The sequence below is a fragment of the Chanos chanos genome, chromosome 12 (assembly GCF_902362185.1).
Source record: "Chanos chanos chromosome 12, fChaCha1.1, whole genome shotgun sequence".
In the NCBI taxonomy this organism is placed as follows: Eukaryota; Metazoa; Chordata; class Actinopteri; order Gonorynchiformes; family Chanidae; genus Chanos; species Chanos chanos.
Window position 1 is genome coordinate 13555136 of NC_044506.1, and position 27582 is coordinate 13582717.

The following is a 27582-nucleotide window of genomic DNA, read 5'->3' on the forward strand; positions in this document are numbered from 1 at the left end:
AAATGTTTGCATTATTGAAAGCTAGAAAAAGGTTTTTTTTTATAAACGTTACAATACATGCTTTCATAGATAACTGACATGCTTTGTTTAAAATGATTTCTGACTTTTCTCAATTTCTTCTTGCAATATAGCACTGCAAAATCACCCTTTGTTTAAAACAACAGCAACAAAATTAACAACAAAATCAGTATTTTCCGGATTCTGGAATAAAGCACAGAGATTAATTCATGAAATAAATTACAACGATAAAAGAAACTGCAGATGCAAACAAGGATCAAATGACATTTTGTTGTTTTATTGATAAATTATCGTTTTTTAAAAAGACCCAAGCCATATTCCAGCTCAAGCTACTGTTTCATATTATGTGCTATATTATGTACAAAGAGTTTTTTGTAGCATCACATTCGGACAACGATTAGTTACTGGAGTTGTGCCCATATTTTTCTGAACAGAATGCTTAACTACTGCGATGCTAGCTAGCAAGGGTTCAACCGGACTGAGGAAACAGGCAAGTTGTAGAGAGGCATTTACATTCTACATACAAGAAGGAACACTGGACCGAGGCTTTGAACACTTCAAATGTATCCTAACGGTAACAAAGAAAAAGAACACTAGGTTTAAATATATATGAAAAATCAAAAAAGTCAAATTAAAATCGTGCACACGTGATTTCTCCGTTCATTAGGTGTCTCATAATTCATCGGTGAGGCGAGTAAAATTAAGAGCATGTGCGTGCGATGTCGTTTTTCTTTTTTTTTTTTTAATATCTGAAAACTATAAAAACTAAAGGTTATTGCTCACAGTAGCTTAGAGCAGTATGACCTAAATGAATATGAGAATACTGGTCAGTTCCTTGTGAGGATCTTTTCTCCCCCCCCCCCCCCCCTCACCACCAACAGACGCGTAAACATAAACGTTGGCACGGAAAGACACCGAGGAAGGTTTCAGAGGTCGATTTCTAAACGTTACAAAAAAAAAAAAAAGTATGACTTTGTGTGCGGGTTGTCGCGACACATAAGAACTCTCAGCTTTTTTACAGCTGTGACTAGCAGCAACATAACAGAATAATTGCATAAAATTGTAGTGCAATGGGCAAATTGTTTGTAAAAGATCATGTCTTTTGGTCAAGTCAGTAACAAAATGCAGTACTTTAAATGTAGACAGTGACTTTTCGCTGGGAACAGCACTGTTTTCATGACAACCAAAATCCAGCAGCCATTCTAAGCAGCTCCAATCAATTCATTTGATCAAGACTTAATCGTTCTATTACAACACACACTGGCTCCGATTCAAATCACTGTCTATGATGATCAGACCATTTAATATTTTAACATCGCAAAAATACATCAGACCAATCAATCAATGGAAAAGTCAATAGGACATCACTGAATGGCTCAGAAGACTTGGGCTGAGTTCTGGTTCTGGCATGGAGTGACCATCCAACAGTAAACCTGTCCAGATCAGGATTAAATGAAATACTAAAAGGGCGCTTAATGAGAAAGGCTATCAATCTATGCGAAGGTGTTCTCTGGATAACTGACTTTAATGGCCCCCCAGTAGCATGCCCGCACGAGACAGATAAGACCCAAGAGATACGCAAAGGCCCAGGACACGTAGGTAGCGTGGTAACGACTGGCAAAGTCCTGAGTGCCCACCTGAAGGATAACAAACAGATATACAGATAATAACTGTAAACAGAACTCATTTCAATTTGTTTTTTAAGGTTTCTTCAGTGTGGCAAGCGAAGTAAGAGCATTAGACGGCCATATCCCATTTCTTTAGATTCTCGTGCAAAAAGGCTGAATAAACTCAAACTGTGAGAACGAGAAATGATTAGCTGTACATTGGATACTCACTGTTAATCCGATGCCAATAAAAATGCAGATCATCCCCACAGTGATGTAGGCACAGCAGCGCCTCCTGGGAAGGGCACTGCCGACAGAGGATCTGAGGACAGAGATGGCAAACTCAGTTAGTCAGCGTTTGAGGGGGCAGATTAGATCCTAAAACAGAACCCAAAACAGTGGCGGGAAGGCGTCTTACGTGGATGTCTATTGTCAATTAAGACAATCTGAACACAACCTAGACACTTGTAGCATTCATGCAATATTTTCTCCTTGACTTTACAATTACACAGCCAGGATGAGTGTCTTCACATTCACTGTGGGGTTTTTTTTATGGTATGCTCTTTTGTAAATATGACATATGGAATTTAGGATGATGAATCTCTTGGTCATGTGCCAGCCAGTCTGACGTCACGGCAGCCGTGCTTCGGCAAAACCTCTTTTGGCTAGACGCAGCGTGTGACGACTGTTGTCTCATGAGACTAAAACTCCCTGAATGGCTATTTCTCAAACACCTTCGGAGTGATGAGGGCTTATGGGCTGGGTCACATGAGCAGCTGCACAGTCTGTTTGGTCCCATTAAGACTCACTCGACGCCCTCACATGCATCTCATGTGACCGGATTGGGAAACATTCTTGTGGAATCGTAACAAATCAGATGGCTTATGAAGCTTTTAGATCTATAACCCCTCTTTCACTCTTTTTCTCTCTCTTCCCCCTGTCTTCCTCCAGTTCTCCCTCTTTGTCCAGTACAAAAAGTCGTCTGTACATAGATGAAATGTCATCATCAGTAAAAGGGAGGTTGCGCTGTGTTCAGGTGATAACTGTTGTGCCGGTAGCTTATCAAAATACAGTGAATTTTTTTTATTTAAACGGACGTTGAGCACCTAACACTAATGCACCTTCTTGGTCAAAACCATTCGTAGATGAGCCCTCTTTCTAATATTTGTTATGAAGAGCTCTTCCAGAACTATTACGCATATATAGGACATAAATTACAACAGTATGCTATTGTTGTTGTACATAGACTAAAAGCAGTAATCATCCTGGAATCCTACAAGACAAGCAGAACCTCACTTCCTACATAGCACCAGCACGAGACTCCCTCTTTACTCAAAACCTGTCCCTTAAAACAAACACAGTGCTAAGGCAATACAGGGAACTGTTTTCTTTTGGTGTAATGTAGAGAGTTCTTGTGAGAGAGTTTCGAGTTCTCTTCAGGTTATCAAAAATTCAGGGCTTCTCTTTCTGGGTACTCCTTTCTGTCGTAATATTACATCAGCACTCTGTAGTTTGTAGTTGCTGAGCTGCTGTCACTTGGGCATAACCTGGCGCTTCAGTGGGAGGCATCACATTGCTCCTTTACTGGCACCACTCACACTCATGGTACTGGGCCTGGGTTTGTTTACTAAGGCCTGACCTCCAGCCAGTAACTCGCGTCATACAATAAGATTTATGGTCTCTTTCCTGGGAATGACCAATCAGATGCCAGGGTAGGAACTAAAGTCACCAGAATCAAAAGGCAAGGATAGAACTAGTTTCAACAAACATTTTGATGTCATCAAAATTCTGAACAGTACATCTTTCCCTTGAACAGACAAGACAGAATGAAAAATGAAAGAAACTCACATTTTTTTGCAGTGTGGGCACTTGGCCAATGTATTAAAACGGAGTTCAAGCCACTGTAGACAAAACAATAAACACAAACTGTTGTTAAGGAGTATACTAGACAAACAAACTCGAGGGGGATAGGAGATAGGGGGTTGCTTTCACTGGCATAAACTCAGTCTACTAATCTATTGCAATTTATGGGAATTGGTTCAAACCTTCAGAGAATTCATTCCAATTATTATTTTTTTCCTGACATTTGCTTTGTTATCATTGATTCAACATATTGAGTAAAAATTTCAGTGGGTCACTACATATGGACTTCAATTTTGAGGAAATTTAATTAATGTAACACTGTACAAAGGCAAAACGCAGCATTGGCACAAATACAAATATGTCACTTTATCATAAAGTGCAGCAACGTATCTTTTTAATCACACAGAGCTCAATTATCTTTAAGTCAAATCAATTTTTTTTGGTTTGTTTTTGAAGGTTTATATGCAAACTGCATCTTGCCTTTGTAGGGCAGAACAGTGTTATGTCAATTTGAATTATTTTTGGAATTTGAAGTTGATCTTGAATCTCTGTGGTATCTCTGTCCAACCATCCAGAACTGACGGAGGACCGAGCTTTTAAGACCTTGAAAAGGGCGGAGACACCATCAATAGGCAGGGCAGAGGCAGGCTGGGATGCAGCGTCGTCACTGCCCTAGACGCCAGAGGTAAACATTCAGCATGTGGAAAAACAACTTCTGCACCTCCACTGTAAGTCCTCCTCTATTACGCCAACACCTGTCAACACTATCTCCCTCACAGCTCTGCTCCCACCCACACACACTGATCTACTGGGACTAAAGTAGGACATTTCGGTGAAATGCCGTTAACGGGCGGACATGGCCGGCAGATGGTACGTACAAGGAAGGTGTTGCCACAGTGCCCGCACACCACGCGCATGCCCTCGGGTTGAACGGGCAGGGCCGGCTGGGCCGGCTGCTCCTCTGGGATCACCATCACTGGACTCAGGTTAATGATCCGTCTGCTGAGGGATCCAACAGAACAGTGCGTCATAGGAATGGAAGCAGACCGAAACATTTCTTCTCATCTCTTTGAAAACTAGAATTAAATTTGCAGTCCTGGATTACATCAGGCGATATGGTCTCTGAGCGACCATTCTCATATTTTTTTTTTGCTCCCTCCATCATCTTTTTTTTCATTCCATCCTTCTTTTTACATGAGGTTGGCTTCACATAACACCCTGTCTCTTTCATCCCTATCTACCTTACCTTAGGTTTTGATCCCTCTTTGTCTTAGGGTCTCTCACCATCTTTTCTCTCTACTCAGGTGTGTGTTTCTATAAAGGTCACATTTGCCCATGCTTCAAAATGCAGAAACCTTGTCTTACACTTAGCAGAACACAGTGTTGACTGTAGTCTTGCGGACACACAGAGCTCCCCTGGTTTTACTCAAACGCTATCTCCCGCTTTGCCGCACGACTGTAGAAAGCTGACGTGATGGTTCTTTTCACACTTACCAGTTGGGCCTGGGGCATCCTATCCGCCGAGATGTGTCTTTACAGATTAGCAGGCAGTTGCACGGACATCTCACGTACTTTTTTCCGGTGGGTGGGTTTTTGATGGGCTGCGAGAACGTAAAAAAAAAAAGAGTCAGCATCAGATACTTCAAAAATCAGACTAGAAAAACTCCAAAGGTAGACAGAAATATAGATTTGTTTACATAACCTGACCTAATATTTTAACTCCAAATTGCAAGTACAGCTAGAGATGAAAGCTCATTTATAACATTTTTTTTTTTTGCCAACTCTATCAAAAAAAGCCTTTCCATTTCTAATCGCGCGTGTGGTTTACCTCAAACGCCTCCTAATGTCTCAGACGCTTTTCCTCAGTAACCTTTTACACAGTTTAATCTACAGGAGCTCACGCCTGTAACAATGCTATTATTACAAGGAATATCCAAAAGCAATGCTGGCACTGAGAGGCTGAAGAGTGACTGGGGCATACAGTGCTGAGTCACTGCTATAGAAATTTATGAAAGACAAATAAAATCTTCTCATCTGTGTCTAGACGGAGCATAGCTATACTGTGGCTAATTCCCCCTTATTGAGGTCAGAACTGCATAGAAGTGACTGGATATTTGATCCTTCTTAACCAGGATCGGGCATGATTGGGCTTTATTGAGCAGCAGTTGATCAGTATGGTTTTAGGAAGCGGTTCCGCTCTGAACTAAAAAGCATCTCTGTTAGAAATTTTTCTGAAATTGACAAGAGGACTGGCATACTTTGTTTTAACCACAAATTAGATAATAACTTCTTAAAATGTCTGTTACTCTTAAATTAATACTTTGAGTGACAGTGATTTTCCAGTGCTTTCATAATAGCATTTAGTTTGGTAAATGTTAATTTATGACAATTAAGAAAAAATGTTTATATAATCCACACTCATGACTGTCTATTCTACAAGCATTTAAGAGCTATGAGGCAATTTAATATGCCATAAGAGCAAACACTAATAGATAAAATTGGATCTGATAAGTTTCTACAAGCTAATCATCGAATCTAAGAGTTGCAATCGAAGAACTATCAGTTGATATTCTGATTCGCAATACTAAGTATTACTAATCAGGGCAAAAAGGAAACGTTCGAGATTAAAGGAGGAATTCCTCCCAGGAGAAAAGGGGAACAAACGAATACACAGAACAACCGTTTGTGCTTAAAAAAAAAAAAAAAAAGAGGGAGAGACAGAGAGAGGAGGGGGAGTGACAATGCATTTCAAGTTCAAGACGACTGATGACTAAGCATTAGCAGCAGATGCTGGGCGTCTCTTACCGTGGCTTCATTGCAGACAGTGCACTTAACCACGTGCTGATGGAGTTTGCCATCCAAATTAATAAGAGACTGGCATACACGGCAGTTAATGACAGGCACTCCTCCAGCGTCGGGGCTAGCGATGGCTGTGTAGGGCGGAGGTAGCTCGGCTAAAAGGACAGAAAGGCATATACTGCTCTTAACTATCGACTCCACAAAAAAGACCTTTTAAAATAGCAACATAGCATACGTGCCACTGTAAACAACAATAACAACAACAAAAAAAATCACATTTCATATCAAAAATAGTATATTCCTGGTACACCTTTAAGTACAATGCAGCTATTATAGTTATTTTGTCAGGACCACAACACATCTCATAAGTGGTAATTTATTAGGTATATATAGTGTCTCATTTAAAGTGTTAAGTTCATATCCTTGTTACAGCTTTGTCTATGACAACAGCACACACTATAACAGCAGGACCTGAGGACTGGCTGTTCTGACAAGGCTCTTGGTATGAGATATTCCAGCTGAGAGGCCTGATAACAGCCCCAAACTCATGACCTCTTTAACAGACTAATATTTTTTTTCTGTTCATGTGACTATCAGTCAGAAATAATCCTCTGCTCTCTAGGTTTTCTGTGTAATTAATATGACACTCGGTAAAATCAAAAGAAAAATAGTGAGTCACGACATCGTGAGGTTGGGTTTTTTTTTTTTTTTCCTCGTAAAAAAGAATCTTGTTTTCTCTTTGTTTTGGGTCTCATTAGACTTAGGGTCAAATACAGTTGGTCATATGATCGCTGTGGTTTCACAGAGCTGTCCTGCAAACTAGACCAAAGCAAACGAACAAACAAAAAAAAAAAAAAGCAGCTTATTTATTTGACTGTAAACTGAAGACCACTTATTTGAATCTTGAACACAATAACATTTTAGATAGTTCGGCCCTCTAACAGTTATTATGAAGAGCCTAATTTCTCCAGCAGAACTAAGCGTGTGTTTTAGCACTTTAAAAATGAGAAATTTCAGCAATATACTGTGCTATTGTTCTTATATAAAATGTAACTGAAAATCTTCCTAGAGTCCTGTAAGACAACCATTTCTTGCATAGCAACACTGTTATGTTTTCTCAACTCTGTATCCTAAACAAGCCTTCTGTTAATTCCAATTCATGTCAATGGGCTGTCTTTATGTGCTGCCATTAGTGGTGGAATAGTCATCTGAAACCTCAGCTGTCAGTGCTATGAACTCTCTCTCTCTCTCTCTTCCCCACACACACAGAGACACACACACACACAATCCTCCTTCAACAACTAACACCTAATGCTAAGTTGCACATTTCACTTACACTACACACAGCTATGCAGAAATATCTTGAGCATCAGTTGATTTATGAATACATCTAATTTCCAATAAAGAAATCCTTGTCAAAGGATGACACACTTAAAGATGATCTTTGTTGGTGTTTGACACAGATGAATTGGCAGTTTTGAGACAAAATGCACAGTTATATCAGTGTCACTGGTCAACAAAGCTTGCGTAAGTCCAAAGCTGACTGATAGTGTGATGTCTGCCATAACCGCAGTGGTAGGCCTAAATGAAGCCTCAACAGGTAGATGACCCAAACAGCAAGGAATGAATCAGATTCGCTGTTTGACATTGCATGGACAGATGGATACTTAATCCCTGTTTGGAATATTTTGTTGGCTCAAAAGAGATCCAAAAGCATTGATGCCAGACTCAACCATCTCCTCTGAGTAAAAACAGCCAGAGAAAATCTGAGTTTTGAAACCCATTCACACATTTTTATGTCTTTACTTGCTTTGCACAATGTCATGCACAATAATGTGTGTATATGTGTGTGTGTGTGTGTGTGTGTGGGGGGGGGGGGGGGGGGGGGGGCTGCAGACCATGCAGACATGTTGCAGACCATGACTAAAACAGACTCTCTGAGTCATGGCTAGCCTACGACAGAGTATGATCATATCTGTATGCTTTGAGCACCAATACACTCTCTGTGTCTCCATATGCACGGCTCAAATGTAAGTCAGGTTTTCATTTCTCTCTGCACCGCCCTCAGCCACATGTAAGATGAGAGGCTTTTTCACCGGCAGAGAGAGAGAGAGAGAGAGCACTACACCCAGCAGCCAACTGTTCAACACTCTCCCTAAGCCAGAAACTACATACTGCCACAATACAGCACATAGAGCAGGGGAATTTTAGGCTTAGAGATTGTAGAGGAAATATCATTGCATGTTTTACATGTTTTTGCACAGAAAGAATAGTGTTATGGGTCACATGACCTTTTGCCATGAAGCATTTGCATGGGGGGAAGGTGTTCATTCCCAGTGCCTAATGATTTAGACCTTCAGGCTGTTCAAAAACATGTCCATGTTTGACTCTGTTCTGTTGTATGAGGCTCAAACACTTATATTTCACAACAAGCTTTGGCATGGAAACATATTTTTTTTCACACAAAATATGTAAAATAGCTGTTCATTTTGTTAAGTGATTTCTTTAATCATACAGAGAATCTTCCAAGGATTTGTGCTTCACACAATCTACACTAAAAGCGTTGATTCCTCTTCCACTTTGGAGAGCAGATCACATATCAAGTAAAATCCATCCACTCAAAGTCAGTCAAGGTCACTGGTCTCTATCTTTCCCTCTTTCTCTCCTTCTTTTGCTCTCTTTACACTGTTTGGTTGGGTAACTCATGTTGGTTTACTTGTAGACCATGACTTTCCCTGGGATTGTGTAAACACTGCGATTAGCTCAAAACCAGTGTGGATATGTAGGGCAAATATAGAGCTGGCTTCCTGTCTCTACCATAACACATAAACAGCAATCACAGGCCAGTATTCACAGTTCTACACAACCTAGGGCTCAGCTCAGCAGATCTGCCCAAAGCCAAAGGCTAATCCCTCTCATACATTCATACATTCAGTGACTGGAACTTGTGGTTAAATAGACCCAAAGAAACAGAATTAGTCATAATCCACAAGGCTAGAAATACTAGGCCATAGAAATATCGCTACAGTATACCCACCTCATTACAACTGTGTCATTACTGAAATACTGCAGATATGATCTCTATGAATAAGCAGGACTTGTAACACAAAGAGGTCAAAGAGGGAGAGTCTTTTAATCTTTTTTGGCTAATCATGTGGTGAAATATGAGTAGATTTACATGGATCAAAATTGGATTTACATGGAGCTTTAATGCATACTTGCTACATTTGTGCTTTTGTTTCCTTCCTGTGTCCAGATATGGGTTTTAGCAACAACAGTTAGGGCTAGGGCCTGTTCATGTTAGGCTATGGCATTGGTTTGTTAAATTCTATACTAACTAACACCCCTGTGACATTCATATAAACATTGTCCATTTTTAGATTGAGGCTGGAGAAATACACAGCAATCTCTGTGCAACACCATGTATTACAGTCTAGCTAGAGAGTCAATATGACTTAAAAAGTCTATGAGATGAGCTCTCCACTTTTGTATTACACTTTTCCTACAAAGTACAGCATGCTATGTACAGAACTGCTGAAAGGTACATTTCTCAGTCATTTCAAGCTGATGGCTTCTCCAGCTGACTTCTAACAGGTTTTGCCAGGAATAAAGCTTTGGTACTTTAAAGCACACATAAGTGGCCGATCTATATGACATGAATGTTATATGCAGGCAGGGGCTGACTGACTTTCGGTGAACACTATTTGCATTGTAAGTGAGATAGGAGAGTGACTTTTCTATTTTTTCGTTTCAGTAAAACACATCTGATTTTACATTTCCTCTTTTAGAAAATGCAAAGGGACTTGTTTCATTTATTACACTCTATGGTTTTCGAAGAACATACAATAGCCAGCAATATTTAGGGTTATTTATTCGGGTGAATGTTCCGTTTAAATCGCAGTCTGGATCTAAATGCATGATTTAAACGACTCCCAAACCGTATCATTTGGCTTACTAGTATGAGGTGGCAGGACTACTCTGTTGTGATTAGACATTATTATTTCACCTTTGTAAATCAAGTCTCGGAATGTTGTAATCGACATACAGGCCTGGAGTCTCACTGATTATTGATGCATGACTACACATAAATGGGCAGCGCTTTAACTGCTTGTAGGATAGCATATGAAATGTTCGAGACTGGCGAGTCACTCACAAATGTCTTTAAGTAACCTTTAATGAAAGTCACAGATATGTTAGTTCTGTTTAAATGCAACACGATTGCTAACTATCAAACCACCGTAAGCTAAATCACCACCCATCCACTGCCTTTTCTCATGGCTGGACAGGAAAGCTTCGGACAAAACAATTCAGCCTCACTCTGAGTCATAACATTGTTGGATTTTTACGATCAACAATGACAGATGTTTAATGAGGGGTCTGATGCCACTTTGAAACCAGTGTAATTGACAGAAACTACGTAATTATACATGTAATATATAATCATTCCTGTAATAAGGCCTGTTCCCCACACTTTGCTATTGACTGCATGCCATTTTCTACTTATATCGATCCGGTTTATTTGTTATATATGCTTTAAATGACAAACGCTCACATTGAGGCATTGCACAATATGATACGCACAAAATGATTCAGCACGCTTGCGTCAATCAGCATGTCTATTTACCTCTCGGACTAGTGTCTTGCAGGTACGGTGGTGCTGTGGGTGTGACATTCCCAGAGTTCGGTGCTGACAACAGAGGAGATCGTTCGTCCATGCCATCGGAGGCCATATTCAACAACGGTTTCGCCAAGAAACGCTAAAATAAACTGGAAAGACGATGATCGTCTCTGTCCACTCCTTGGGAGAGGGGCGGCGAATCTTCGGTACTGCTTCAACTCAAACCAGGGACTGCTCGGAGGTGGAGCTAAACATACGTAATCTGGGAGGGATGTGAATTTGCAGAGTCGTATATGAGGGGTCCCCTACCCCCAAGGTTACCGGATAGACGGCTTGATTTTTATGGTTTTATTAACTTGGTATTGGTGATATGACGACTCTTGGTTAAGTCTGTATGTCATAAAGAATTATACTGTAAGTGCTTCACAATCTTGCTGCTACACAGAGTGAGTGCCCTGTCTGTAGTCAACATTGCTTTCTGTTCTATGCTGCAGTGAGCAATGAATAAACTGCGTGTAAACCAGGAGTATTCGGGGAAAGAAAGAAAGAAAATATATATATATATATATATATATATATATATATATATATATATATATATATATATATTATAGCAACAATATACGATAAGTTGGGTGCAGTTCCTGAATCTGTGACTACACTGGTTCAAAATCCAAGTGGCCCAATCCAACATTGGACAAATAAGCTTATCCTACACATCAGTAGGCTTAACTGTAAAAATGTATGAAACGCCGCTTTGTTCATATTTAGTAGCCTACCACTGAGACAGTGACAGACTACCATTGTTGAAAGAGAACTAGAACTGCTACGACCGGGATAAAGAGTGTGGAACTGGTCAAATAATATATTGATGACTCAGACCCTCGCAGACAAACAACACAATGTCCCTCACTTTTTTTTCCTTTTTTTTGTCAGAACTCGCACCGCACACATCCCTGTTTCTCTGTTGTTCATGATTACATCAACTCTGAGATAAAGGTTTTAGAAAGGTTGCTGGTTTGATTAGTTTAAGAGAAGAATAAAGGTGGATCAAAAGAATGATTTTCCCTTGCCTTGAACCTAAATAAACAGAGATTCTAAGACTGTCTTCAGAGTATATTCTGATTTTCGCCACTGGATGTGTTAAAACAGTTACATACATACAATGAATGCATTCATTGCATGTATGTAACTGTTTTACCACGTCCTGTGGAGGGTGCCATGTATCAGCTCTAGCTAATGGTAACCTCATCCGAATTAGTCTTAAACAATCGCGCGTCACTGATATCTTTCCCGTTTCCTGTACAAGAAGTTAAAATTTGAATAAATCACTGATAAACTGTATCATTTAGGCTTTTAATGAATTTGATGAAGTAATACGTTATATTCTTTATGTAAAATCTTATCTTAGGACCTTTAAATATATCAGCTTTCCACAGAATGGTTACCCCATTATTATTATTATTATTACTATTATTATTATCATTATTATTATTGTTGTTGTTGTTGCTGTTGTTGCTGTTATGTCAAATAGAAAAGTTAATAAATATGTGTCAACTTCATAAATCATTAACATTTATATTCTTAATATGTGGCCTATTTTCCTCACGCAACTGTTATCATTGTGACAGCTTTCCATAAACTAAAACTAGCCAATCAAATCGCCTGTTGACAGTTGTACCCAATGAAATTGTGGCATTCTGACATCTCTTACCCGGAAGTGCATTTAACGGTTTCTGTATCCAAAAGTAGATGACGGGACCTGTAATGGGAGATGGTCGGCTTTATGTGCTTGAGCAGATGTGTTGGCAGAACATTGTAAATGTAGTCTGTTATATCTGAGAACAGCAGAGAATGAATCTTTGCAGTACACAACCATACACATAAGTTATCTATTAAAGTGAAATGTTGAAATGTAACACACTATATGGGATTATAAGTGCCATGTGTCTCTTTAAAGGAAGTTACTGAACCATTATCTTTGTTTTATCTAATACATCTGACTGAATGCACCATGGCGCACATGAGCGCTACTTTTGTTGTTTATAGCACTTGTGACGAATTAGACATTCAGCTTGTTATATGTAGGTTAACGTTTCGGTAACTGGGTCCATTTTACGCTATTCGTTTTAGAGCTACAGAAAGATTCCAAATAATGTTCACTTCTACGGAATTAAGGTTTTCTGGTCAACGTCAACCATTAACACTATCCAACTATTCAATTTTTTCTTTCAAATGCCAGCTTGGTTTACGCGTAATCGATACTTCGAAAGGAGGACCCTTATTTTGATGTGCTGACTTACAATCTTAACCCGGAAACAGTTTGATACTACATTAGCAAGTGTGCCACTCGTGTGAATAGTGTGAGCCCAATTGTGTCAGCCGCAAAATAATGTGTTCTGTTTTATTGCCACGGCCGTTATGTTTGTAACTACCTCAGCATAACTTTTGAATCATTTAAACGTAAAGCCTTTGTAAATATGGAGGAAGTAGAAACAGCTGAGGAGCTGTTGGCCAAACAGCATCGCAAGGAAAAGAAAGACCTCCAAGGTAGGCAAGATGTTTCTGTAATGGATCGAAAGTTTATCTTCCCTTCATCATTTCAGAGTGGGCCAAAGTTAAAGATTAATATCACAGTAAACGACGTTTATTCGTTTAATCACTGTGAGATATTTGGTCCCGGTAAGCAATCAGACTTTTCTTAGTCTAGCTGTAGCGTTGCAGGAAAGAAAGTATGCCCCTTAGAAGTTCAGTCTTTCAGAACGTTTTGGAACATAGAGACATCTAATCTTCATTTCAGTATCATCAGTGGATGAAAGAGACCCAGTATATCAAAATTACAAAGGATCTTGCGATTATCTATTCAACACAAAAACAGAAAAAACAAAACGTGAATTTCATGTGATGGAAAAAGCACAGTCCTGGTTTCAGTAGCTGGTCCTGCGTCCTTTGGTTGAAATAACTTCTTCTACGCTCGTCCTCTAATAGTCTGTGTGACCTGCTCACCGAGACAGAATTTCCGCCGATTCCTCCACACAGAACTGCCTTATTTGTACGATGTTTTAGAGCATTACTGTATGTACAATCTATTCGAAACATTCGCCACAATATTTAAATGGATTTGACTGAACCATTCCGAATCTCCCCATTTCATGTTTTGGAACCATTCTGATTTGGTTGTTTAAAGGTTTTTGATCCTTGTCCTTTTGTTTGAGTTTTGCTCCCATATTCTTCAAGAATTCTCTGATACATTAAGGCATTTGGTTCAGTTGTAGTAAGCAGTCTAGGCTCTAAAACAGTTTGTACAAATGATACTCTCGCCAGCATACTTTACAGTTCAGATGAGGTTCTTTGGTTCAAATGCAGTTTTGGTTGGCTTTTGACCTTGAAGTTATTATTCTTGGGAGGTGCAGAAGTCTTTTCCACACCCAAGTAATCCCCAACACACTTAAGTTGTGCATTTGTGTTCTTTTATGAGGACAGAGGCATTTTCCTTTCTTACTGCCCATGTTTTCTCAGTCTCTTTTGATGGTTGACCATTTCAAACTGGACAGGATACTCTTTGGTAGATCATCAGTGATCTCTAGAGTTTCATTGCACTTGCAGATAATCCACTATACCATGGAATGATTGACTCCAAACTGCCTTTGCATTTGCTGTGTAAGCCTTCCCATCCTCTCCACAATAGACTGAGGTAGCACAGGAATGCCCTCAACCATCAGCTCATCCCCCAACAGTGTACAAAGGAGCACTTCAGACCATCTTTTGTGTCGACACCAATCAGACTGTTCAACATAGGCTATGACCTTGACCCCATCCTCAGCCAGCTGTGACATCCCCGGCCCTCTCTGGCATTTATACTGTTACACATGGACCCTGTATTACATGTCAGTTTACGTTTAAACTTGAGACACAGTCGCTGTACTCACATGGCCATTTTATCTACAATGACCATTTATTATATGTTTAACTTACCTATGCAGTTGAGTAATGCATTATCACTGCTCCACCTGACCACTTTTCTCACAAGGTCACTTTATGATGTGTTTACTTACTTCATGTTGTTGGTCACTTTCTTTACATGTTAACCTGTTTGATGACTTTATTGTTATATATTTACCTACTTTGCCTTCTCTTTGTTCTCTACAAAGCTATATAGTTTTTGTACTTCAACTGAAATGAAGATTAGGTAACATAAAACAGACAAAAAAACAAAAAAAATCCTGGACTTTTCAGGAGGTGCGCTTTCTTTTCTGCAACATTGTAGCCACCTGTAATGCATTCTAGACATTCAGTTATATTAAACCCCAGGCTTACAAACTTCACAGATATGATATCCTTGGCTCTATGTAATGAGTGATGTACATGTACATGCTAATTTACATTAATAACCAGCTATTGACTGTCTTGAGGAAAAACATATTTGTGTCTTTCCCCCTCTCAAAGCTAAAATACAGAGTATGAAAAATGCAGTGCCCAAAAATGACAAGAAAAGAAGGAAGCAACTTACTGAAGATATTGCCAAACTGGAAGCTGAGCTTAATCAAAAACACGACGATGAAATTAGACAACTCCAGAATTCATCAGGAAACAAGAAGGTATTGCATTTTTTTCTTACATTTTTTCTTTTACAATTTCAGAAGACAATGTACAATCTCTCAGAGTCAACACTGTTCAGATGTCACTCTGTTATTAACTGTTATAAACTCTCTCAATGCTGAAATAAAAGACTGGTTATGATCAGACTAATGACTGTCTATCGTAGTACTGCTTAGTTACAGAGAGTGATTATGGATTTCATCCCCAACTTGCTTTATGTAAATATTTGAAGGTTGATGGAGTTGCAAATGGGATAGAATCCATGGGTTTGGACAGTGAGGAGCCAGCCGAAGTCAAGCCAGTTCGGACTTCGAAGGCCCAGAAGAGGAGGGTGAGCTAAAGGGTTATGCACAGTACTCTGCTGTGAAACCTCATTTCATAATTAGTCATGTCAAGCTCGCGCAGACAGTCGGTTGTCTTAAAAAACTGTGGTGATTTGTATTTTCGTGCGGTCTGGTAAAACCGTGTAGGATAAGAAGGCCGCTTTAGAGAAGGAGAGGGATAACCGTATTGCCGAGGCTGAGATCGAGAACCTCTCAGGCTCTCGCCATCAGGAGGGTCTGAAGGTCTCACAGAAGTTGGCAGAGAGGGGCCTTCAGATCAGGGAGATCTCTTCAGACGGGCACTGCATGTATCGCGCTGTGGAGGACCAGCTGGCCGGGCGGGGCGTCGGCCTGGGGCTCAAAGAGCTACGCGCTCGCACCGCCCAACACATGAGGAGCCATGCCGATGATTTCATGCCCTTCCTCACGAACTCCAACACAGGAGACATGTACACAGCCGGTGAGGATCAGAATGTCTCTTCACTAGGCCTTCTGATACAACACACCGAATAATTTGGCAAATGTCTGAAGATACTTCATTTTATGATCTACACTGAGTAAATGTTGTCTCCTTTGACCGTTTTGTTGTGGTCAATATACGTCTATTCTGTAATGGCTAACACACAAACAGAATGCAAATACACTGTAGTACAAGTCTGAAAAAATAAGCATATCATTCTTAATCAGCAGTTTTAATTGATATTATTAATATAACCAAACATTTAAGAAGACCACCCTTCTTGACTATCCTGTGTCACTGTTCTTCAAAGACCTGTCTCTGCTCTTCTAAAATCATAAACATTTTTTTGGTTTTGACAGATGAGTTTGAGAAGTACTGCAGTGATGTTGCAGACACTGCAGCATGGGGTGGGCAGTTAGAGGTAAGCTTCCTAATCACATTTTGCTCCATTTAACAGCCAGTAAAATGTCCATAGTTTAAATATATATATATATATAAATCTGTGTGATGTGTGTGCGTGTGTGTTACCAGGATATTTAGGTGTATGTGTTACCAGGATATCTTTTAGTAGTATTATTATATGTACAAGATATCTCAGTTTCACGGTGTGCTCCATTCTAATTCCTCTTAACCTCCCATTCACAGCTGAGAGCTCTTACTCAAGTCCTTCAGTTGCCAATAGAGGTTATTCAAGCAGAATCTCCCACTATAACGATTGGAGAGGAATACAGTAAACCACCAGTCGTTCTTGTGTAAGTAGCTGGAGGCTTTTCAAAGCATTTCTAATCTCTCTTTTTTTTGATTTTGCACTCACCTACATCTATTCTACATTTTTCCTTAGTTATATGAGGCACGCCTATGGACTGGGTGAACATTATAACTCTGTGGAGCCCCTGGGAGAGGCAGCCAATGAAGAGGAAGGCTGAAAGTACAGTCTGCCCAGTGGCAGTTTGATAGAACATGATCAAGAATCTTTATGTCCCCACAGGTTTGATGCAGAATCCTGGTCAAAAAGTGGAATAAAGATCTCTGAATAGTGCTAAAGAGGAAGCTGTTTACCTTAGCCAAGTAATGAGACTGGTGATTAATGTAATTCAGTGATAATCATTTCAGTATGTGTATAACATTGTTGACTTAAGTTACATATCAACCTGGTTTGCTGCTTTTCCCCATGCATATAAAGGCTACTTAGAAGACATCTGTGTTCTTGTGTGTTGATGGCAACATTGTCTTGCAACACAAAATACTTTTTCATCCTATCTGTCTTTTCATTTTGAGTCTCACGTTCTCCTGTGTGCAGTTGTTTGAAAGTGAGTTTGTCTTATCATGTAAAATGAAAGTCAGTGTTGGGGTTCACTGTTTTTAATATTTGTATCAAATGCAGCCAAAGCACTGTTATCATCAGGCTAAAGATGAATGAATTTGAGAAGGCAATTTTTCAAATTCGTCTGTAAAAAGAGAAAGCAATTTATCGCCAGGCATTTGTATTAAAATTTGATTGTCTTATTTGTGTGGCTGGAAAATTAAATTGGAGTAATGCGTTTGGGAATGATTTGAAAGACATGTCCACTGAAAACATTTTAGTTTTCATCACTGTCAATGTAGATCAAAACATTACACTCTATTCCAGTGTGATTGCCTACCCACAACTTCTGAATACCCATTTTTCATTTTATTTTTGTTTTCTTGGTAGACTTGAAACTGAATAAAACTACAGTGTAAGCTGAAACACATAAAGCTTTTGGCACAAATAACAGCTGTTGTTTCTGCTTCTTCATGGAATTATATCTAGAGCACCGAGTAGTCTCGAAAAGGGAGAGGAAGGCTGAAGATTTTCCTTCGGTTCATAGGTTGATGATACTTACAGGATCGAATAGACTTGTCTCGTATGAAACCGCAAGAGGGCGGTGGTGTCACGTCTGCTCGTACAACAACAGCATTTTGTTTCTATGGTAACGAGTCAGTTTGAAGCTCGCTGGCTCAGTTTGTATGTAAATGGAAAAAAATCTGGTTATTCGGGCTTTAAAGGCGAATGCAAAGTCATTCAGTTTGAGTTGTAAGAAGATTAGCTACGTTCCTAAGTCGATTGCGAGACTAACCTGCATTTTGACTCTTCAACTGAACAATAATTGTCTTTCAAGTTTGCCTCTCGAGCTGAAGTCATTACACCAGGTGAGTAAACCAAGTGTTTTCCAGTGAGTGGAAGTATCATTTCTGCGCTTGGCATGAGAAGCACTCATTCTGATTTTCGTTAACAGCTGACTGAACTCCACCTGGGAAACAATGCCTTTGAGGAGCTTCCAGTCGTTCTGAAGCATCTGAACAGTCTGAGAAAACTTTATTTGTTTAGAAACAAAATTACGACTTTGCCCTCCGAGGTGCTCGGTAAGGCTTTATATATCCGTCAGGGGCGTATTCACTCATTGACTAAGTGACTTGTTCAGTCACTAACACAAGTAAAATAAAATTAGGAAGATTTCACCCTTTGTTCAGTTGTACAGAATCTGTTTGTAAGTTTTGAAGGATTGGAAACCAGTGATCAATACAAGAGCGAAGGCATCATAACAGATGTTTTCTACAGATGGACTTCCAAATCTTGTGCTTCTTAATCTAAACCATAATAAAATCAGAGTCATTCCACCAGCTATAAAAAGGTAAACTAAAGTATTTTCGGTAATTTATTATTATTATTAACATAATTATTATTATTATTGTTGTTGTTGTTGTTGTTGTTAGTAATAGTAGTCACAGTTTTCTGCTCTGTTGTGTAACAAAGAATCTGCTGTTTTTATTTACAGTCTTGTTTGTCTGGAAACTATTAGTGTTACAGACAATCAGTTACAGGAGCTTCCAGCTGAACTGGGCTCACTGAGGAAACTCACTGAGATTAATTTCACTAATAACAAACTGACTCGAGTTCCACAACAACTCTGCAACTTATCAAAACTAACTGAGCTATATTTGGCAAGAAACAATTTGACAGAACTACCAGAGGTAAGAGCACTTCTTTTTGAATTATTGGAGGTTTTTTGTGATTTTTTTTTTTATTTTTATTGTCATACATGGAAACATTCTTCCTGGATCCACTTTATCAACGAAATCTTTTTCCTTAGGGGGTCCTTGGATGGACAAGTCTGAGGGTTTTAGACATTGCTGGCAACAATCTCTCTATGTTTCCTGTTGATGTAAGAAAATCTCAAATGTTGCAGCACTTCTATAAATAATTTATGGTATTCAGAATAACAAATAAGTTGTTCCCTTTTTAAAACGAGTTTAAAGAAAACAAATTAGACATTTATAGCAAACATTAAAATTCCTGCTCTGATAATTTTAACATTTGTGTTTTGTTCTGTAGTTCCAGCAGCTTCCTTTGGAAGAGCTGCTATGTGAGGGAAACGAATTTGTCCAGTGCGAGTTACTGGAATCCAAGCAGGAGAGGGAAGTACTCTCATTAAAGGCAAGATGCTGTTGGTTTTTAATATGAATTTTAGAACAAGTTGTTTGCTGAGATAATGTGGTTGGGTGTCGTCTGACACATGACCCCCATTTACTGGACAGCGCATTGACAGTCAGCTCCCAGGCTATTGGTTCTAACGGTTGCCATGGTGTGGTTTGTGCAGGAGCATGCAGCCAGGATTGTTCTGAAAGAAGACATGAATAAGTTCTCAGTGGTTGCCAGATCTCTGCCACTTTATCCAGAACTGGCCCACATGCTGTCTCACAGGGGCAAGTGTGCACTCTGTTTCCAGCCTTTTCTCACCACTTGGCTGGAGTGTGTGCAGTTCATCAACCTGAAGAAAGTATGACCTAAAATATTTATTTCCTCAGTAGACGGTATTAGTGTTTTTCGTAGAACTGCCTTATATATATATTCCCTGTCTTGAGCTTTCACTTAAACAGGTGTTTTAAAACAAAAGCAAAAACAGGATGTTCTTGGTTGTGAGGTAAAATGAACTAAGCAGTGATGTTGAGATTTGGGCAGGAATGACTTGTGTCTCTGCATTTCCTAATGACATTTTCATTTTGGAGAGACTGAGATTGGAAATTTGCACACCTTCTTTTCCTCTCCCCTTTTGTCCTCAGGACATGGGAATGAAAAAGAACCTGACTGTACCTGTCCGAGCCCTGCTGTGTTCCTACTCGTGCTTCAACAAGCGTGGCCATTCTTTCTATGGAGTCACCACTGCATAAACAGCTTTCTGTGAAGCTTCAGAAATGATTGCCACAAAAGTTAGAATAACTTTTAACTTGTTTATCTTTTGGGATATACTGATGTCAAGATGCACATTCATTTGTCTGTTGTTTTTATTTGTGTAAAGACACTGCGAGCTATAGTATGGAGATGCTGTTGGATGCTTTCAGTAAGAGTAAATAATTCTCCACTAGATGGCACCATTAGCTCACGGGCCGGACCACTGGGTTTTGACAAACTGTTTGGTTGAGCAAATCTGGACCAGCCGTTTGCCTGATGTCAGCTATTTGTGTTAGATATAACATAGTTTTTTTTTCTCTCTTTGATTAAACACAGATGAAATGTTAATAATCTCCACAATCCATCTGTATCAACGCCTGACACGCGTGACTTTTGCAAAGATTACAATATGTTTTGCAGGTGTCATTAACACATTCCTATTTTTAAAACGTATGAATATATCATTTAAAATAGCTGTTAGCACATCATGTGGAGCTTAACCTATTGTTTCACAGATAATGACTCATGGATTAATGGTTATCTGAAGTAATTAAGTACTTCTCAACACAAATATCTAACATATATATGAAGTGGTGTAGCACATAATTTATATATAGATTCAAGCCTTTTACAGCAATAGCTGCTTTAATACAGTGCACACTGTACCACGTGTGTACATAACAGCAATCAGCACTGTGTCTAACTGATCGCGCAAATCTGTACTTGATTTCTTCTTTTGGTTCAGGCTAATGACATCTGTTCCAACCTGAGAGAGAACTTAATTTCTCTGAATTAATTCACCAGCCAGGCCTCCTGAGCTCCAAGCAGTATCTACAGAGTTCAGCCTGATGAATAATGCATCAGGTTTAATTGCAAAGCCAGAAACTAATGACTTTGGACTGGTTAACAGCAGGGGAACCATACATCTCTGCAAACTGAATGAAAAATCAGTTTAGGAAGAAAAAAAAAAGAAGAAGAAAAAAGGGTAATTGATGAATAATTGAAGCTTGAGCTACAGGGCATAATTGTGACATTTTGTTTCAATCAATTCAGAAGTGCGGGGAGGAAAGTGCACTTGTGAAAGTCATGATGGCTATGAGGATGTCCAGCAGAAAGAGTCGCGAACTTCGGTCATTTCTACCGTGTTGAGTTATAATTATCCATTTGGCTGGAACCCACTGACAGATCACCGGATTTACCGGGTCATGCCACAGTCGCTGACACGCTGTTCCATTCTTTATATCCATTCTTTTTTCCTCTTCACATTATTTTATTACATCTGTGCAGTAGTTTTCATTTTTGAATCTTACAAAATGTTTTCTTTATTCTCTTATTTTAAATCTCCTTTTATATTCTGACAGATAGTTTTGAAACCTATGTCACGGTTTTCTCTCTGGATTGTGAGTCAATGTGGAGGTGGTGGCGTAGAGAGTGTATCTCTTTCCCCTTTTTCAAATCAAATCTCTTTTTATTGAAGTGCTGCTGACACAAATTGCTTCAGAGTACTTCACACAATGACACTGTATGGTTTGCAGGTTACATGCTTGCCAATCAGGCACCTTACCATTCTCTGTCTGCAGCAGAGTATCATGATAGTGAGGAGGGTAGGAAGGTCCGGGTTTCAAATCTTCATGTTCAAATTTTCTGTCATTCACAATGCATGGACCAGCTCTCCCCTGTGTCCTGTGGCGTTAGGAACAAACATTATTAAGCTGTCAAAATGGAGACATATTGATTTTTAGCACCCCAGTCATTCTCATGTTTTACTGTTTGTTCCCTCATCACATCTCCCACAGTGCCCGTTCTGTATCTCTCAGCACATCTTTCTGTAGATTTTAGACTGATTTCTCCTAAAAGAAAACAATAAAGCATAGGAAATTCTATAAAATGTATGAAACGCTAGTTGTTGATGCAGCTCAGAGAGTGCATGGTTTGCATGTGGGCCATAATTTGCATTCGGACTGAACTAAATGTTTAGGACACAGCAGAGCCTAGAACCTGCTTTTGTTCAGTGTGTTGGAATGAAATAGTGGAGAGGTATTGCCGCACATCCACTACATGTTGCAAGGTTTTTTTTTTTTGCCCGAGGGCAGCTCTGTAGCCAATGGGCCTGTGTGAGCCATATTTTCTGTTGGCTTTGTGAGTCATAGGTAGGTCATGGGCTATTTTGTTGGCAATGCGGTGGTAAAGTTAGGAGGGAGAGAGAAAGGGAGAGGGCATCTGAACCAGCACATGTATTATTCCAGAGAGCAGATGTCAGGTTGTGGAGCAGCAGGGAAGCCTCAGGCCCTGTCTGGTGTCAGTCTTGTGCAAGCTCCCCTTCCAAAATCAAACCATTTTGTTAATACAAAGCTCATTCTTCATTCACCTCCCCCTTTTGTTTTGCTATCCTCATTTCACACAAGTACACACACACACACGCGCACACACACACACACACACACACACACACACACTCACACTCACACTCACTCACGTCAATTGGTTCTTTCATACATCAATGTTGCAGGGTTATTGCACAGCCACTGGTGCTCCCTGATTCATATTCAGGGAAAGAAGGCTGTCTGAATGATGAATCTGTGCTTTGATTGACATTTACAGCTATGCACAATTGGTGTCCAAGGAGAAGACATCATGCAACAAGAAAGACACTCTCACTAGAAGAATCGAGAGAGATGTGCTTGTAAATTCCAGACATGTAACCCATATGTTAATTAGAAATGTCTGTGCTGATATAATTACTGAAAGGGAATATTACCTTTGGTGGAAAATATCTTGTTTGCTACCTCATGGGGAAAGTAACCAGTGATAAAGTAGCAGTGCTTAAATTTTAATTTACTTTGCTCTGAATGGGCAGAGTGATGTTGGCAAATTCACTCAGGATGATCTATTGGAAAATGTCAGTAGTTCATTATATCTTTCCTTTGTTGGATTCTATTTATCCTTCATATCATTCTCACCCGCTCTGGACCATGTCTTTTTTGTCAGTTACAGCCTAGAGATGAGATTTTATATCAACATTTTAGACAAATGACCAGTAATAACTGTCATTAGCCAGGCATTAAAGCCAATTAGGAGGATTGCATTTAGAGTGTGTCACTCATAGAGTAGACTAAAATGTGTTTAACTGGTGTTGGATATTAACCTAACAGCTAAACATAACATATGGGTGAAAATGATCAATAATAAGATTAGTCAGTAGTTTGTTAATAAGGTTAATGGTAATACAAAACAGTCCTTCTTTCTAAATTCTTCAAATCAATGCCTATCATTCTATTTTTTATTTTATTTTATTTTATTTTACTCTATTTGTGTGTATTTGTTTACAGCTGGTTTTATGAATGCTATAGCTTTGAGGACAATGGACCATAGATACATCCCATTTTATTTCTTATTCACTTTCACTGTTAATAAGATACCCCTCATAAGGCTTTATGGTCTTATTAGACTTTGACTAAGATCAGCAAAATGAGTTTTCAATTTAACTGGATATTGCCTTCATGATTTCCTCTATCGTGTATTTCATCAGAGTGGGACTGCTTTGTCTCTGGTTTGAGTCGTAGGGAAAGAGAGAAGGTTTCTTTTGCTCTCTGTGTCTCATCACCCCACATGTTATTACTGTTTTGTGATGGGTTTTTTGTTTATACTCTGTCTATTGATATCATTAAAGTTAGTCTAATTAATAGGCCAAGTGCTTAAGCTGGGTTAACACTCTATTGCCAGCTTTCTTTGTTCTGTTATTTTCCTTCTCAGAAACTTGTTTTTTTTTTTAACCCAAAATTATGTAAGATTGTCAAGAGATCATCTTACACAGGCAGAAGTTTTCACTATATCCATTGATTTCAGTTTTAAGTGTCATTTTTTCATGAGTGATTAGGTAGAATAGGTCTTAGGCAACTTAGGCTAAACTACTTACCCACTCCAAGTCACAGCTAGTGCGTCTATTAAAATGAGTACCATTGATTGGTATATTAAATGCTTGCATCTGAGAGGGAGAAAAACAGCTACTCAATACCATGCAGTGAACTACTGTCAAATGGCGAAGAGCACTCTCCAATCAGGGAAATCTATTGTCTCACATCTTATGCCGAATGAAGGGTCTCCTATTGAACTGCTGGCAGTGCACCAAGGCTCTGTCAGCATGATGGTTGTACAATCAATTCCCTTTTATATGACTTGGCCTGCAATAGCCTACACTGACACTAGAGGGCACTGTGGCTCTCTCTGCCAACCAGTCACGGAAACGAAGTAAATGTAGAACTGAGAGAGGAATTTGAAAGCGGTGAACTGTAAAATGCACAAACATCTTTAAAAAATAAAAACTGTAATGGTTGGTAAGGATAGAATCCAAAGATACCATATTTATTTAATACAATGGGATCTTTCAGCAGAGTTTGGCAATTTGGTGGAATTAATCATTCATATTGAGGAGGTAACAAACAGATGCATGTGAAAAAGCATTTGCTTATGTGGAGTTCCACTGACACATACACAGTAGTGATCCAGCAATATGTGTGCGATAAATCATATCACTCTATGGACCTACAAACCGAGGCACATCAAAGGCCTCTGTGTATATTTGTCCAATATTTCATATTTCTCATCATTAACTCCGCAGAGCATGTGTTATATTTCAAAATGCGACACAGTTAATGTATTTTTCTTCATAAAAAGATCAAACACAGACGGATAGGTTACACGAATACAAGCCTTTGTTTTTATGTGGGATGACACAGAGAACATAGAAAATAAAGTGCATCTAATTAAACACAGGGCATTTGAAGAGAGGATGAGACTAAAGCATTATTGGTCCTCTCCTCATTACTGAAGAGAGAGAGGAGAGAACAGAGCCCTCCAGACAAGCCCTGTGTTCACTTTGGCAGTTTTGGGTCATTCCCTTTCTCCAACAGCAAAAAAAAGCACCCCATGTCGTTAAGAGCCAGAAAACAGAGAAGAAGCAGAAACTTCAAAAGAACAAATAAGCTTTAATCTTGTGTTGTGCTCCTCCAAAGTTTTCACTGCTTCTGTAATGACTGGGGACTGTCCATAGGGAATGATAAACCTGGGCTTCCTCTTCTTCATCTTTTCTCTCTTTCTTTTCTTTTTTGTCTTTTGATTTTTTTTCTTTTGTTTGTTTGTTTATTTGTTTTTATTTTTTCCCCTTTCTTTCTTTCTTTTCTTTTCTTTTCTTTTTTTTTTGCTTTTACAGAAGTCAGAAGTTGTGTTTTCAAGTTTTGTAATTTGAAAGTGCACACTGAAACAAATTCTTTCAATCCTTTATTAAGACTTTGAAGAAGACCTACTTTGCAGATTATACACAGAGTTGGTGAAATTGCATACGGAATGATCTATATTGGTTACATTGTTATTTATGCATTTTCTTTTTCACTTGGCAGAGATTCTCCTTGTTTTGCTGTTTGGACAATTTTTAGAACAGCATAAGGTAAACACACAAGTCGAAGAGGAAAAAAGAGAAAAAGACAGAAGTTGTGAGAGCTGAATTGTTAGTGTATTGCTCTTTTGGGTTTCAACATTTTCACCTGATTTTCCTTTTGCGCTTCAAAGACCTTTCAGCTCCCATCGGAAAAAAGAAAGAAAAAAAAAAAAAATACAAAATATGAGAAACCATAAAAAACATTGAAGGGTGGTTAACTTGATCTTCCCAATAGTTTTCCATCTTCATATTTGGTCCATAATTGATGTGTGACTTTATGGCAGGGCGTGTGGCCTGCAGTAGGAACATGCTCCGTACGAGAGCCAGCTGACACTGATGCAGGCCTGGGTACTGGCATCTGGATGCAGGGCCTTTCTGGAACATGCAGTGCCTCTGGCGTTCTGGCTCCAGTGCTGCAACATCTGTCTCATATGGTGGGGCGGGAAGAACGTCCTTGAGGAATGTGTCTGTTATTATTGTTAATCATCCCTCTCTCTCTCTCTCTCTCTGTCTCTCTCTCTCTCTCTCTCTTTCTCTCTCTCTCTCTCTCTCTCTCTCTCTTTCTCTCTGTCTCCCTGTCTCCAGGTACCCAGTGTTTTAGATATGATTTGATTTAACGGTTTGGTGGCAGGTATATCGTGAGCGGTTATGACAGGATGTCACACATTAATCTGAATATTTAAAATGCTTCTGAAATTAAACAGGTGTCAACAATACTCAACTTACGAACATTGCATATCAAATAGAACACCACCTGAAACAGCGTATCCTGAAAACTGTAATCACAATGCTTTTAAGCACATCTGGTTAGCATTCGGGAAACATGAACTGTCAATACCTTGTCAAGTTAATTCATTAGATTTTGCTGAATGGTCTAAATGAGCAGAGAAAGTCAAATAAACTGAACATACTATCACACAAAAAGATATCATTTACAATGACATTACTTCCTCTTTCTCCTCTACCAGGTTTTTACATCATGCAGAACCCTATATCGCTATACAATGTGCATCGGAGCTGTTGAGTGCTATCTCAGACATACTGCAGTTGTGATGCACTGGGAGACCGAGGCTTGTTCAGCAGGTACATTACCGGGAAATAGCACCAGTAGCTGGGAATGGGAGGCAGTGCATTCTTATGCACTGGAGCCAAGCCAGCCTAATTGGAGCACCTGGTGTAAGTCGACCTCATCTCAACCCACACTCTGATGCTACTGCTCCGTTAATTCAATGTGGAAGTTGCAAAAGAGATGATAAAAGGCGAGCGCTCGAGAGGGTCTTAAGCATGAGATCGCTCCGCGGCTTTTCTGATTAAGAAAAGGCTAAGAGTAGAGACATCCTTCAAAACTAAAATAAGGTGACCATCCAGAACAGAGTATCAGACATGTTTGAATTAATCCCGGTTTTGCTTTTTGGTTTATGAAAGGAGATATGATCATCATTTTGGATTTTAGTCCCGAACTGTTTTAATGGCGCCATTCTCAGGCAAAGTAATGGACATTACCTTTTCCTACAAACATGCCTTCAAACTGAGCCCTGATGTTTATGAGCAGCTTTAAACTGGCATAGGCAGAAAGCTTATCATAGCAGGTCTAATCAATGCCTAGTCAGAGTGCATAGCCAAAATTAAAAAAAAAAAAAAAAAAATAACGAAAAAAACTTTTCACTTG

General features: G+C 39.3%; 3 protein-coding genes across 3 annotated transcripts; 2 read left to right on the forward strand and 1 right to left on the reverse strand.

Annotated features, from left to right (window-relative positions):
- Positions 1-1511: 1511 nt before the first annotated feature.
- On the reverse strand, positions 1512-11017 carry pip4p2 (phosphatidylinositol-4,5-bisphosphate 4-phosphatase 2). The gene is made up of 7 exons (XM_030789455.1): positions 10912-11017; positions 6294-6442; positions 4983-5089; positions 4367-4490; positions 3474-3526; positions 1857-1947; positions 1512-1655 (listed from the first exon to the last, which is right to left on the reverse strand). The coding sequence occupies exons 1-7, from the start codon at positions 11015-11017 to the stop codon at positions 1512-1514; spliced, it is 774 nt and encodes a 257-aa protein (XP_030645315.1).
- A 2261-nt stretch (positions 11018-13278) lies between these two features.
- Positions 13279-17986, forward strand: otud6b (OTU deubiquitinase 6B). Its single transcript, XM_030789048.1, has 7 exons — positions 13279-13455; positions 15352-15503; positions 15737-15835; positions 15975-16287; positions 16647-16708; positions 16933-17039; positions 17129-17986. The coding sequence occupies exons 1-7, from the start codon at positions 13386-13388 to the stop codon at positions 17211-17213; spliced, it is 888 nt and encodes a 295-aa protein (XP_030644908.1). The 5' UTR covers positions 13279-13385; the 3' UTR covers positions 17214-17986.
- A 296-nt stretch (positions 17987-18282) lies between these two features.
- Positions 18283-25826, forward strand: lrrc69 (leucine rich repeat containing 69). Its single transcript, XM_030788507.1, has 9 exons — positions 18283-18459; positions 18546-18672; positions 18869-18941; positions 19086-19281; positions 19401-19472; positions 19643-19744; positions 19908-20087; positions 20371-20463; positions 25803-25826. The coding sequence occupies exons 1-9, from the start codon at positions 18283-18285 to the stop codon at positions 25824-25826; spliced, it is 1044 nt and encodes a 347-aa protein (XP_030644367.1).
- Positions 25827-27582: the final 1756 nt, after the last annotated feature.

Bases quoted from the DNA above. Each gene is read 5' to 3' on its own strand.
- pip4p2 (XM_030789455.1), bottom strand. From the start codon at position 11,017: ATGGCCTCCGATGGCATGGACGAACGATCTCCTCTGTTGTCAGCACCG. The intron at 1,948-3,473 runs GTGAGTTTCTTT...CTCTGTCCTCAG, and splicing joins TGCCCACACTGCAAAAAAAT to ATCCTCTGTCGGCAGTGCCC. The intron at 1,656-1,856 runs GTGAGTATCCAA...GTTATCCTTCAG, and splicing joins TTATTGGCATCGGATTAACA to GTGGGCACTCAGGACTTTGC.
- otud6b (XM_030789048.1), top strand. From the start codon at position 13,386: ATGGAGGAAGTAGAAACAGCTGAGGAGCTGTTGGCCAAACAGCATCGC. The intron at 15,836-15,974 runs GTGAGCTAAAGG...AAAACCGTGTAG, and splicing joins CGAAGGCCCAGAAGAGGAGG to GATAAGAAGGCCGCTTTAGA. The intron at 17,040-17,128 runs GTAAGTAGCTGG...ATTTTTCCTTAG, and splicing joins AAACCACCAGTCGTTCTTGT to TTATATGAGGCACGCCTATG.
- lrrc69 (XM_030788507.1), top strand. From the start codon at position 18,283: ATGGAAAAAAATCTGGTTATTCGGGCTTTAAAGGCGAATGCAAAGTCA. The intron at 18,942-19,085 runs GTAAACTAAAGT...TTTTATTTACAG, and splicing joins ATTCCACCAGCTATAAAAAG to TCTTGTTTGTCTGGAAACTA. The intron at 19,473-19,642 runs GTAAGAAAATCT...TTTGTTCTGTAG, and splicing joins TCTCTATGTTTCCTGTTGAT to TTCCAGCAGCTTCCTTTGGA.